The sequence below is a fragment of the Canis aureus genome, chromosome 9 (assembly GCF_053574225.1).
Source record: "Canis aureus isolate CA01 chromosome 9, VMU_Caureus_v.1.0, whole genome shotgun sequence".
Classification (NCBI taxonomy): domain Eukaryota; kingdom Metazoa; phylum Chordata; class Mammalia; order Carnivora; family Canidae; genus Canis; species Canis aureus.
The window spans coordinates 16,594,548-16,608,570 of NC_135619.1; the positions used below are offsets into that span (position 1 = coordinate 16,594,548).

General features: G+C 40.2%; 1 protein-coding gene across 13 annotated transcripts in view; it reads right to left on the minus strand.

Annotated features, from left to right (window-relative positions):
• SPTSSA (serine palmitoyltransferase small subunit A) overlaps positions 1–14,023 on the minus strand; it is a 162,715-nt gene that overhangs the window by 134,731 nt on the left and 13,961 nt on the right. For 3 of the 13 annotated variants that reach the window (XR_013386001.1, XR_013386013.1, XM_077909000.1), the window contains exon 2: positions 4,452–5,598. The exons of the other annotated variants lie outside the window; for them this stretch is intronic. Coding sequence is in view for 1 of the 3 variants with exons in the window: in XM_077909000.1 (XP_077765126.1) it covers positions 5,495–5,598 (104 nt within the window). In the remaining 2 variants the exon portion in view is untranslated. Of the gene's footprint in view, positions 1–4,451; positions 5,599–14,023 lie in introns of those variants that run through there. 13 annotated transcript variants of the gene reach the window in all.

Sequence of the window (14,023 nt, forward strand, 5' to 3'; positions counted from 1 at the left end):
TAGGACCCTGAATATATCCTGCCAGCCCTTTCTGGCCTGCCAGGTCTCTGTGGAGAGGTCTGCTGTTAACCTAATACTTCTCCCCATATAAGTTAGGGATCTCTTGTCTCTTGCTGCTTTAAGGATTTTCTCTTTATCTTTGGAATTTGCAAGTTTCACTATTAAACGTCGGGGTGTTGAACGGTTTTTATTGATTTGGGGGGGGGGGGAATCTCTCAATCTCCTGGATCTGAATGCCTGTTTCCCTCCCCAAGTTAGGGAAGTTCTCAGCTATGACTTGTTCAAATACACTTTCTGGTCCTCTGTCCTTTTCGGCGCCCTCGGGAATCCCAATTAAACATAGAATTTTCCTTCTGAGGCTGTCATTTATTTCCCTTAACCTTTCCTCGTGATCTTTTAATTGTTTTTCTCTTTTTTCCTCAGCTTCCTTCCTTGCCATCAACTTGTCTTCTATGTCACTCACTCGCTCTTCTACCTCATTAACCCTCATCGTTAGGACCTCCAGTTTGGATTGCATCTCATTTAATTGATTTTTAATTTCGGCCTGATTAGATCTAAATTCTGCAGTCATGAAGTCTCTTGAAATCTTTATGCTTTTTTTCCACAGCCACCAGTAGCTTTATAATTGTGCTTCTGAATTGGCTTTCTAACATCAAATTGTAATCCAAATTCTGTAACTCTGTGGGAGAGAGTGGGAGTTTCTGATTCTTTCTTTTGTGGTGAGTTCTTCTTTCTAGTCATTTTGCTCAGTGCAGAGTGGCTAAAAACAAGTTGCACTGGAAAAAGGAAGGAAAAGAAGGGAAAAAACAAACAAAAAAACAAAACAAAGAACAAAAAAAAAGGAGGGGTATCCTCTGGTTCTGTATACTGTAAATCCCTTGACTTCCCCTGGAGCTTTCCAGAGCTGCTGGGTCAAGGACTTGTTCTTCCCCTGTCCTTCCAGCTGGTCTTCTGGGGGAGAGGCCTGCTGGGCTGACCCTCAGGTATGTGCACCTGGGGGAGCTGCTCCCCCCCACCAGGTGCTGGGCTCAGTGGGAGCTGTTGACCCCATTGGGCCCCTGTTCCCTGGTGGCCCCCCTCCCAGGCACAGGGTGACACCAGGAGGAACAACCCCACTGACGGCAGCCAACTCCCCAGCCCTGGAGTCAGCTCCCGCAGTAGCTCCCGCAGTAACTCCTGGAGCTCCCAGTCCGCACTGGCCTAGATGCTCCAAGGGCAGGGGGGCACTGATCTGCACAGCTCGGGGTGCCCGGCAGCAGGAGCGTCCTCGCTGGCCTGTGCCCACCCCACCTGTCCTGGGGTGGGGGGGGGCACAGGATCCTGGGCTGTGTCCCCCAGCGCCCTGGGATCTGGGGCCTGTGCTGCTGGAATCGCACTCCTGGGGTGCGGCTCCCGAAGGCAGCAGGGTGCAGCCCCCTTCACCTGGAGCCCCCGCCTGACCCACTGGCTTCTCCCCGAGGCCCTGCCAGGTACGCGCCCCAGCCCTTTACCAAGATCAGCCTGCGGGGTGTCGGGCGCTCTCCCCTGGGCGCACCTCCTGTTAGTGACCTCAGGAACCTGGGGGCCCCACTGCCCCTCCTGGGATCCTGCCCGAGCTCCTTTCGAGCACCTTTCTGTCTGGGAAGATTTTTAAAGTTCCTGCTTCTCCAGGGCTGGGCTTTCCTGTCCTGGAGGCTCTCACCACCCCCTTAGCCCAGCTCCTAGCGGGGGCCCCTGCCCCACTGGATGCTTTTTTATTTTATTTTTTCCCACCTTCCTACCTTGTTAGAAGCGCAAACCCTTCTCTCTGTAGCATTCCAGCTGTTCTCTCTTTAAATCTCAGGCCGAATTCATAGTTTTTCAGGATGACTTGAAAGTTATCTAGGTAACTTGCTGGGGACAGGTGACTTGGGGACCCTACTCTTCTGCCATCTTGCCCCGCCCCTCCACTTTCATCCTTTCCGAGGGATGATCCTTTTCAGTCATCTATCCAAGACTGGTGTGTGTGTATATATACATATGACATATATACTGACATATATATGACATATATATATATACTGACATCTCTATTTATATATCTATACCTATATACAGCTTCATCCCAGATCCATTTCCTGATTATATCTCCATATTCATCAGACTAATAAATATCTCAAGTATTTCACTAACATCAAACTCAACATATCAAAAACTAAAATCATTTCCTCCTATGCCAAACTCATTCATCTCTTTAATTTTAAATGAAACCACTAACCATTCAACTGAGTCAGCCAAAAATCTGATCAGCAACCATGATACCCATCTCTCCTCATCTTTAATTTTATCTCTTCTCAGATTGGTATCTTTCAATTTTATCTACTTCTTATCTCCATTACAACAAACTTAGTTTTGGTCACCATGCATTGCATGAATTATTCTAACAGCCTCCTAAATAGCCTTCCTACCAGAGTTGTATCCTTTCCAATCTTTGTTCAACGGCACAACCCTTTTAAAATGTAAATCTGTTAACACTCCATTACTTAAAACTCTTCAAAGACTCCCCACTGCTCCAAGGATAAAGTCCAAACTCCTTAATATGGCTTACAAAGTCCTTTACCATGTACAACTCACCTAATTCTTGCATGATCACCCTATATCTGAACCCTTCCCCCCAGTGGCTGCATTAATGAATGTCACCATTTACCAAATTGCTCAAGACAGAAGCCTGGCCTTTCTCCTTCCCATTGCCTTCTATAATTTGTCACCATATCCTCGTTTCTACCTCCAGCATCATCACCCTGGTTCCAAGTTATCACATTTTTCTCACCGACTACTAACCTAGCCTTCTCTCATTGAGGAGAGAATAAAATAGAAGGTTCTCATGAATAAACTGACCAACCAGGCTTAATCATCTTTCTCCTTAATGAAACTGCAGTCAGGGTAGAAGAGAAGGGAGAAGAGGGCACGGAAAGAGGGAGCAACCAATAACCAAGGCTTTGCGTTCAATTTCAGTGGTCACTCGCTCATGGCTCACCTGAATGAATTTCTAATATTTTCAGATCTTTATTAAATAAAATATCCCTCATTGCTGATGCCATTTATTTGTTTTCAAGATTCTTTTGCTTCCCAGCCACAATCACATTGTCTTTAAAGTTGTCCCATTATCATAAGATTCCTTCTTCCAACTGCCCAGAGGAGAGTGACCAACAACTAAGGCACCTTTTGGGCAGCTTGTTTCAATCCTACTTCTCACTACTCAGCCTCTAATCATTAATTAACAGGTAGGGGACTTATTCCCATAACCCACTCAATATTTGGGAAACAGCATTTACTACTGGATCACAGGCAGCTGTCTCCATCCTCAGTCTGGCCTGTGGGGCCATCACCCTTCCTCTTCCAGAGACCATGTCTCTGTCAACAACTCATCCTCAGCTCCCTAACTGCCAAGAACCATGAAGGGTTTGAGACTTTATCCTACCTGTAAACTAACAAGTTAGTCTGGCACAGTTTTGTGGGTGCTGTCAGGAGACTTGAGATTCTAGGGCTGGACACAAAGGACCTTATTACTCATAGCAATAGCCAAAGTATCATTGTCTTGATCTGGTTCCCAAGCCCCAATTCCAACAGGACAATCAAAGGAAAGTCCAGGTGATATATATAAATGCAGGGAGTGACATTACAGGCAGGAACCCTGAGCCTAGGGAACCCAAATCTTTTATAGTGTCCTTTGCTCCAGAAGGAGACACTCTCTGTCTTCTAGGTCACTAAGTAAACTTGCCCTTTGTTCTAAAGAGAGACATCATTTCTTCTCTATCCTCTCTATCAGAATAAAGGCAATCCGTTACCTCTGTCTGGAAGACATATAGAAACATACAAAACTCATGGAGAACTGGCCAATAAACAGCTACTTATAAAAAGATAAAGTAAAATGATTTCCAAATTCATTACTTATTAACAAATAGACCAGACTTGCATCAGGTGGTGGAGAGTACACTTTGCTGATAAGATTCAGATAGTAGACATCCGCTGTCAATGGTTCTGTATGGGGGGAGGGGGAGGTCCCTGGGGCAAAGTCAAATATGAGCATTAATTAAACAAATTCAAAGTTAATTGCTCATATTCATTAATTTGCTTGAATTCTGAACCTAATTGCATATTATTTTCACCATCCCTATTTAATAGTGATGATATAAATTGACTCTTTGAAAATACCAAACTTTTATAAATTACTCCATACCTCTAGACTAGAAAACACTTCAAAAAGCTAGCCCTTAAAAGTTAGAGCCAAAAACACTTACATCTTTTAAAATAAACTTACTATGGGAGGCATGTTAAAATATGTCTAGTTTTTTTTAATTAGCAATACTTTTATGTTGAGAGACATGTTAAGATATACTTACTGCTTACTTGTCCACAGCAATCAGTTCAGAAATTTAAATACTAGATCAATATTTAACAATCAAGGAAAAAAAATATACTGTTACATCAACTGATTTTTCTTTGAATTTAATGAGTTTACGTCAAAAAATCAGGTAGTCATTTTACATTTAAGGAATAAAAATCTTTAAAAAAAAATACAAAGAGTGAAAGGATTTTAACCAAGTTTACATTTCTTTTTGCTATAGTTTTTAACAATTCATCTCATCTTATTGCAATGTGCAAATGCATTTGCAGCACCCATTACAATCATGAAACTAAATTTAAGGAAGTACATTGTTAATAATAACTCAAAGGAAACTGATTTACTTTCTACTAAAAACTCTGTGGCATATAAGCATTACATAATAATGCTATTTAACCACCTCTTGTCATAAGAATCATCACCAAATTTTTCTGGAAATGAGTCCACATAAGAATTAAATATTTAAAAGGTGAAATGTTCCTTATTTTAACTTTAGCAAGATCTTCCTTTTTCATTGTTAAGAAATACTTTAATAGTGATAAGCAAAAGCTGTTAAGAGTAGAGTCTAGATAGCTAAAACTGTACTCCTGAGTTCAAACTTACAGATAAGTCTTTAGTAAATAGTTCTCAATAAAATATCCTCCCTCCCCATCCCCCTGCCCCAAATCTTGTATTGTTTCTTACAAAACTTTGGTCAAGAGTAGAAATATATCCAGGCAGATGTATGTGCCATACAATAGCAAGAACAGTAAAGCCCAACTAATGACTTTGGGTTTTAGAAATAGAAGGCAATTAAAATGTACTCAAAGTTACATTAAGAAAAGCTTTCACAGGGTAATATTGAAACAGTCACAAAGGTTAAGAAAATACTGATATCAAAGTACAAATGACTACAATGTTAAAATAGACAAAAACTACTATACAAGAGCCTCTTTTAAAATTAAAAATAAAGAACACAACACATGAGTCAGGATTATTTTCCTGTTCTACTCATGAATTTTAGTCTGTATATTCATAGGGTTGGTTATGTTGACATCTAGTAGAGTTTCTTATGACATCTGATGAGGTTTCATTCCAACATCAAAGGGTGGTTCTTCCCTAAGGAGCCGCTCAATTCTGGTCACATCTTGGTCATTGTACTATTTCAAAGTAGTGCAGTATTGCCATGATGTGCTGAGGCATGAAGACATATCCTGTGTACAGTGCCATCCCCACGATGGAAACCAGCATGGAATCTGAGTTGTAGTTAAGGAAACAATTTACTTTTTCTTAATTTATTCAAAAGTTAATCCCCACATTTTTTCAACTGCTTTATGTTGAAGTACCCATTCACGTAATACTTTCTCATATGTGTCAAGAACTCATCATTATAGCCACTAATATTAACTATGCCTGGCACCTTCCAAGATAGGTACCTGTTTGTTACTTTCCTTATTATACTTCGAAACATCAGACAGCTTAAAATGAAGCATAGAAAGTGACACTGTTCAACCTAAGAAACAGCAATAAAAATAAAATTGTATGTAATGACTTCAAAAGGTCTACTAACTTCAATAATAATGTATGGGGGAAAAAAGAATGCATGATCCAAGAATGTTTAGATTATTTAGATGATTTGGCTAAAAGCACCAGCTTTTAGAATCTGAGCTAAAATCAGTCATATACCTAATGACATATAAGCTGACAGTACCTACTACTATTAAACATTTATTACTATTATCACTAAACTTTACAACATCAAATAAAAGTCATCTTGACAACCTAAACAATGAATATTTGTATTGTGTTCCTTTTTCCTCATTCCAAAGGAACTAAAATGGTGTACATGCAAATCAGCAAGGGGCCCACTTCTTGGGCCACACAAAATACTGCTAACGAAAAGTCCATAAAATCTAAGGGCTTTCTGCTTTGCTATCGTGTCGCTATGTTCAAAGGAAGAACTGCTCCTGAACTGGGACCACATTTTATTAATTCATTCATTCATATTCTCTCTCTCTCCCCTGTCCCCCTGCTCCTATCTTTCATACCTTTCAGCTCTACATACTAGTAGTTCTACAATGTGACATTCCTTCACGAGAAGATAGGGTTTAAATAAACAATGTGCTTACTACCAACTAATATTTGTATAACAGTTCAGTTGACAAATCTCTTTTATGCTATCTTGCTTGACTCTAACAGCTTTCCTGTGAAATGTTTATCATGACCATTACTCATCTGAGCCTGACAAACCAGAGTGACTTGACCGGGGCCCTACAAGAAGCTATCTCTGGAGCCAGAGCACAAACTGAAGCCATCTGATTTAAACCTTCAATTCATTCTCCTCATCCAGCAAACATGGATGAAAGTCTCCCATAATCATTTTTTAAATTTACTTTTTAGCCTCCCTTAATCCAGTTCTTTCTAAAACTACCACCTTCTATTTACCTCTTAATTTCTCTAAACACACACACACACGCACACAGGCATGCACACACCACACCACTTACTGTTTCCATATTCTTGCCTATCACCCACACGACCATCTAAATCCTACTCCTGCAGGCTACTGACACTGTTCGCAGGTCATCAACAGCCACCTATCAAAACCAATGGCTGAATTGACAGGTTGAGTCCTTCCTCCTCAAAACTCTTCCCACTCAGAGCTAAGAAGGTACTTTTCTCTATGACTCTCCTCTGATTTCTCTCACCATTTTCCTGTGTCACCAGCTCTTTTTCCCCTCTCTCTGTCCCTCATACATAAGATAATTAGAGTGAATTTTGTACTTTCGTCCCAAACACCCACTCCACCCCTTTTCCTAGTATAGTAGTCATGCTCTTTAGATGGGCCTAACCTAACCCATCTCCAGCCTGGACTGATCTTCACCAATTAGAAAACCCTTCTCTTGGTCACAATGCCCACCCTCAAAACTGATCAATCAGCTCAAAGTTTAGAATTTCTACCAGGAATTAAGGAACACAGACTCTCTCCTAAAAACGCAGCTTGCTGATGAGATCCTGGAATCACAAGATTCACTTTGCCCCCATGAGGAAAGCAAAACTTAGAACGAAGCTGACCCATGAAGGTGATGGAACAAAAATAATCACAGAAAAATGGAGCCAGAAACCTCACCAAAACACCTGAAACCCACCCTACTACTGGATTTTCAGATACAGAAGCCAATAAACTCCCTTTACTCTTAAACTGGTTTTATATTTTGTTATACTTGTAGCTGAAAGCATTATTTAAATAAAATGGAATCCCCAAAGTTTTGTCTTCGGCCCTACAAACTCTTACAGCCTAAACAATCACTTTAATGTTGTTTACCTGAAACCACCTTCTGTACTGCAAACAGGTATTTCCTACAACTTATTAAACATTTTCACCTATGACATTCCTGAGGTACTATAAATTCAAGAGAGCCAAGACCGAACTCATTAACTTCCTCCAAAACTACCTCTTTCTATGAGTCCTATTTTTTTCCACTATTTGAAATAGTTGATATAACTATTAACTATTTGCCTAGTCACTCAAACTAGAAACTTCTTTGATTCCTCCTCCACAGATTCCAATTATCTAAGACTTCTCAGTTCTTCCTAACCCCTACGAATGACTTTTATATCTCATGTTCCCCTACCCTAATCTATGATACATGAGTGAGGTATTTATCATTCCATAATTGTGTCAAAGCTCCCATTGTAGGCCTCAAGCCACTTCCACGCCACTCTTTACTAAGCAATCCTTTTAGGGATCTAGGTGGCTCAGTCAGTTAAGCATCTGTCTTGGGCTCAGGCTGTGATCCCAGAGTTCTGGGATCAAGCTCCACATCAGACTCCCTGCTCAGTGGGGATTCTGCTTCTCCCTCTCCCTCTGCTTGTGCTATCAAATAAATAAATAAAACCTTTTAAAAATAAAATAAAGTGATCCTTTTAAAATACATTAGGAGGGGCAGTGGGTGGCTCAGTCAGTTGGGCATCTGCCTTTGGCTCAGGTCATGATCCTGGAGTCCCAGGATCAAGCCCACATCGGGCTCCCTGCTTAGCAGAGATCTTACTTTACCCTCCTTCTCTGCTCCCCTTCCACCCCCGCCCCCCACCTCTGCTCATGCTCTCTCTCACTCTTGCTCACCCTCTCTCTCTCAAATAAATAAAATCTTTTAAAATAATAAAATAAAATAAAATACATTAGGCTTCCCAATGCTACAGGATAGCACTTTGAATTCTAAGCCAAACATCCAAGAACCCTTTTTTTTTTTTTTAAGATTTTATTTATTTATTCATGATAGTCACAGAGAGAGAGAGAGAGAGAGGCAGAGACACAGGCAGAGGGAGAAGCGGGCTCCATGCAGGGAGCCCGATGTGGGATTCAATCCCGGGTCTCCAGGATCGCGCCCTGGGCCAAAGGCAGGCGCCAAACCGCTGCGCCACCCAGGGATCCCCATCCAAGAACCCTTCTAATCTAGTCCAAAGTACCGGTCTTGGGTTGGAGTCCCTAGAAATAGACCGAAATTGAGAGACTGGGGCAGGGATTCTTGTACAAGTTATTCTTGAGATAGTTTTAGCAGAAGAGGAGTAAGTAGAGCAGAACTGAGCAAGGAGGAAAAGCTAAGTAGGTTGAGGGGCTCAGCTCCCACAGGATTCTCTGGAGCATAAATCATACCACATGTTGGTTTTGCTTTGAAGCAAGAGGCCTGACTTTCTATATCTCTTTATCTGTCAATCATTGGCTGTAGAAGTGAGAAAAACCCACCTGGGTAAGACAGCTGCCTTGGCCAAGGCTAATACTCTGAAGAAGGCGACAGCTAGAAGGGATTAGCAGACAACAGCTGGGGGAGAGATATATCAGCTAGTATAAGGGGTTGAGGTGGAGACCAAGAACATCACCTACTATGCTACTTTCCCCTAACATTCCAAACAATTCCAAATAATTCCATCCCCTGACAAACACATCCTACTCACAGCCATAATATGTCTCAGAAAACAAGGCTTTATATTTTCATACTGCTCTGCTTTTGCTTATGGCTTAATAATAATATGAATAAGAATAACAGTAGTAATAGCAATTTTCATTCTGTGAATGTCCACTGTGTTAAATCCTTCAGCAAGTTCAAGTAATCTTGAATCTCAAAATCAGAGTAAGCAATGGAGCCAATTCCAAATCAAATCAATCAAATCAATCACACCAAAAATCTGTGTTCTTAACCATTATGCATATAATGCCTTTCTATATGTGAAAAATCTTATTCCATCTAATAAAATCCAATCATTCTTAGAGCCTGGTTTGTAGTTATCCTCTCTCATCTGAGGCCTTTCCTAGCTTTCATATTTTTCCCATTCTTACTCCCAGCTTCCTGGCCCTACTGCACATAAAGCTCTTTCTTCATATAATTTGGCACTTATCACCTGACATTGCCTATTCTTTTATATATTTATCTCATCCAGATTTTCAACTTGTTGAGTATGGGAACAATGTCTTCTACAATCTCCAACATCTAACATAACACATGCTTAACATTTGATGAATAATGAAATTCCTCAAGAAACATTATTTGATTCTAGATTCACTGTGGCACTTTCTGCACATTTCACACACATTACTGTGATGAAAAGCTTCATAGTGACTACAGAAAAGAAAAATAAGATCTATTTCTAGGCAATATTGTATTTTCAGAATGTTTATGTTTTTTACACTTTTATTTTCAAGTCTTACAAATGTACACACTAGGGCGTCTGGGTGGCTCAGTGAGTTGAACATCTGACTCTTGATTTCAGCTCAGGTCATGATCTCTGGGTCGTGGAATTGAGCCCCAAGTCTGGCTCTGTGCTCATCTGGGAATCTGTTAGAGATTCTTTCTCTCCTCTCCCTCAGCCCCTCCCCCATTGCTCTACCAAGTAAATAAATAAATCTTTAAAAAATAAGCAAATGAAATGGTAAAGATTTTCAAATCATTGGCTCAAATTCAACTCAACTAGGAAGTGATTAGTAAAAACAGCCATTTGAATGATATTATGTACTCTTTATGGCACTATAATTCTTTAATTTAGTATAGAGAATATATCAGTTAAGAAACATGTATAAATTACCTTAACAGGTTACTCTACTGTAAGACAAGAAACTGAAACTTAAGCTCTATTTTGTGAATATTAAACTGTCAAAATTTTAAATTCTTGTATGCACATAAAATTATGTTTTGCAAGTGAAACAAGAATTTACCAAATTTGAAAGGTGCTTTCCCTGATTAAAACATAAGGTAATAGAGGGGCACCTGGGTGGTTGGTTAAGCATCTGCCTTTGGCTCAGGTCATGATTCCCAGGTCCTGAGACTGAGCCCCGCACTGGGCTCCCCGTTCAGCGGGGAGTCTGCTCTTCCCCCTGCCCCTTCTCCTGCTTATGCTCTCTCTTGCTCACTCTCAGATAAATAAATAAAATCTTATTTAAAAATCATAAGGTACTAGAGTTCATAACTTTTTTTTTAATTTTTATTTATTTATTTATTTACGACAGTCACACAGAGAGAGAGAGAGAGAGAGGGGCAGAGACACAGGCAGAGGGAGAAGCAGGCTCCATGCTCCGAGCAGGGAGCCCGACGTGGGACTCGATCCCGGGTCTCCAGGATCGCGCCCTGGGCCAAAGGCAGGCGCCAAACCGCTGCATCACCCAGGGATCCCCGAGTTCATAACTTTTTACAACACTATGCTATGATGCATATATATGTGGAATAAAAGCAGTAGGAAATAAGTTATAATCATATATATTAAATTCAGGATGGTTATTTGGTGAGGTGAAATGGGGAAGAGGAAGAAAGGAGTAACTGAGAAAGGGCATAAATGGAACTTCAAATGTATTAGTAATGCTGTTCTTCACCTAGTTGGTAGTATATGCTCATTCACTATATTACCCTTTAAGGAGTTTTTGTATGCCTAAAAAGTCTATAACTTTTTTAGATCCCCTATAAAGGAAGGGGATCCCTGGGCGGCTCAGCAGTTTGGTGTCTGCCGTCAGCCCAGGGCGAGATCCTGGAGTCCCGGGATCGAGTCCCACATCGGGCTCCCTGCATGGAGCCTGCTTCTCCTCTGTCTGTGTCTCTGCCTGTGTGTGTGTGTGTGTGTGTGTGTCATGAGTAAATAAATAAAATCTTAAAAAAAAAAAGAACTGTAAAGGAAAATGAAACTACATACAGTACTAGACTAATAATTGTCTTGTGTGAAGGATTTTTCCCCTTCATAAAATTTGAGTTAGAGACCATTGAGTCTAATTTGTTACCAGGAAATAAATAGAAAATCTCAGCTCTCAGAAATAGAATAAACAATTCTTTTTTTAATTTTTTTTTATTATTTATTTATGATAGTCACACAGAGAGAGAGAGAGAGGCAGAGACACAGGCAGAGGGAGAAGCAGGCTCCATGCACCGGGAGCCTGACGTGGGATTCGATCCCGGGTCTCTAGGATCGCGCCCTGGGCCAAAGGCAGGCGCTAAACCGCTGCGCCACCCAGGGATCCCAGAATAAACAATTCTGATTCTGGCCAAGACAAACAGAAAATTATTGAAAGTCACTTGAACCTAGATGCAAAAATGCCAATTTATAAGCTTCCCAAAAAGTGCCCAGAGCCACTTATTAAATTTAGCTTTTATCCTGTGTATCTCCAAGAAATGTTTCTATATTCTGATCCCATTTCTCAAAATTATTTCCAGAATCACAATAATTAAATAAACCTCTAACAGTAAATTTTCTGGATAATTAAATGTCAAAATTATTCCAAAAAAAATATCTTAAAGCTCTGAAACATAAGAAAATATTTAAAAGCAACTTGTACAGTGACACTCATACTAGGTAAATAAACAATGGGACCATGAGGAACATCTACTCGTCTTAATAATCACCTTTTTAAAAAACATAAAAAGAAGGCACCTGTTCTAAATAGCTTTCTAGGGGCGCCTGGGTGGCTCAGTTGGTTAAGTGTGTCTTCGGCTCAGGTCATGGTCCCAGGGTCCTGGTATTGAGCCTCACATTGGGCTTCCTACTTGGCAGAGTCTGCTTCTCCTTCGCCTCCCTGACTGTGCTGTCACTATCTCTGTCTCTCTCAGATAAATGTATAAAATCTTTAAAAAAAAAAATTGCTGGGGCAGCCCGGGTGACTCAGTGGTTTAGCACTGCCTTCAGCCTGGAGACCAGAGATCGAGTCCCACATCAGGCTCCCTGCATGGAGCCTGCTTATTATCTCTCTTCTCTGTGTCTCTGTCTCTTTCTGCCTCTCTCTCTGTGTGTGTCTCTCATGAATAAATAAATAAAATCTTTAAAAAAAAATTGCCTAAAAGTAGCTTTCTACAATTTCTTCAATGCAATTTAAGCAATGTAGTTGGAATAGCTCCCACGTAACCGAGTTGAATATTCCCTGAGAATATGCTTGACATCACTTAAAATGGTAGTTTTATTGACATTCTTAGACACTGGTTTTACTGTGACATTTGCAAGATTAGGGAACATGTGACATTCATCTCCTTAGAAGTATTCTCACAAACTGAACTAAACATATACCACTTGGAGTATACTACCTATAATTTGCTATCTGGTACCTGAGTGGATTTCTCAATCCATTGCATTCTTTAACACACCTCTCAAAGTTTCAAGAATCCTTCACACACTATGAAGTACAAGTAATAGGTACTGGAAACATTACGGCCCTGGAGGAGACCTGGGTCTGAGCTGTGACTCTGTGATCCCCTGATTGTGTCAAAAAATCTCCGATCACTAGTCTCCTTACCCATAAAAAAAGGACACACATGACCTACCTTTCAGGGCTGATGTGAGAATTTTGGACAAATCCATTGGGCAACAAAAGGCAATACAGTCCTTATTAAAACTATTGTTTGAGGGCTCAGGCATTTAACATCATGACTTAGACAATGCTTGGGAATTGCCTAAGGTCACTCCACTACTAATTTATTATTAATTTATAGTGCAATTCTGGGACATCACAGCCCCTCTGGAACCAAGTTTTTTCTCCATAAAATGAGGCCACTTCCTACATTAACATTTTAGGATCCTACTTGCATGGGGAGGGCACTTAGGCACCACCTCTCAATCACTCTTAATGTAATTTTCTGTTTCACACATGCAGAAAAAAATGTAAACAAATCAATGTTTTATAACACATACATTGGAAGGTAATATACAATATACCTTTTAGTAGCTGTACACAAATTAACCTGGTTGACATTCTAGAGAGGGCTACATGATTTGCGAAGTATAGAATAAAGTTAGTGAAATCTAGAGTATAACAACAACAACAAAACTCAAAAAATTAAAAAATTGTCTCGTATGTTTATAACTGTCTCTACCACTGAATTTTAAGTGCTTAAGAGTGAGAGAGCCTTGGCTCAGCTGCTCCTTTGCTTCCAGCTGTGGTGCATTGCTAGATAAAGCAGGTACTTCATAAATCATTCAAAAACTGAGGAGATAATGTGCCAGGATATGTGCAGGCACTAAAGATAAACGTTTGTTCAAGGACTGAATGAACAATCAGAGGTTATTTATAACCTGGATGTAACATAAATATTTTATGGCTTCAGTGGATTTAAGAGCAAATGAATTTGAAAGCAAATGTGAAACCATATTTCTGCATGTTGTTTGCTGTTTCTTTAACAGGGATCCCCAACTAATCATAAGCTGATAAGTTTCTAG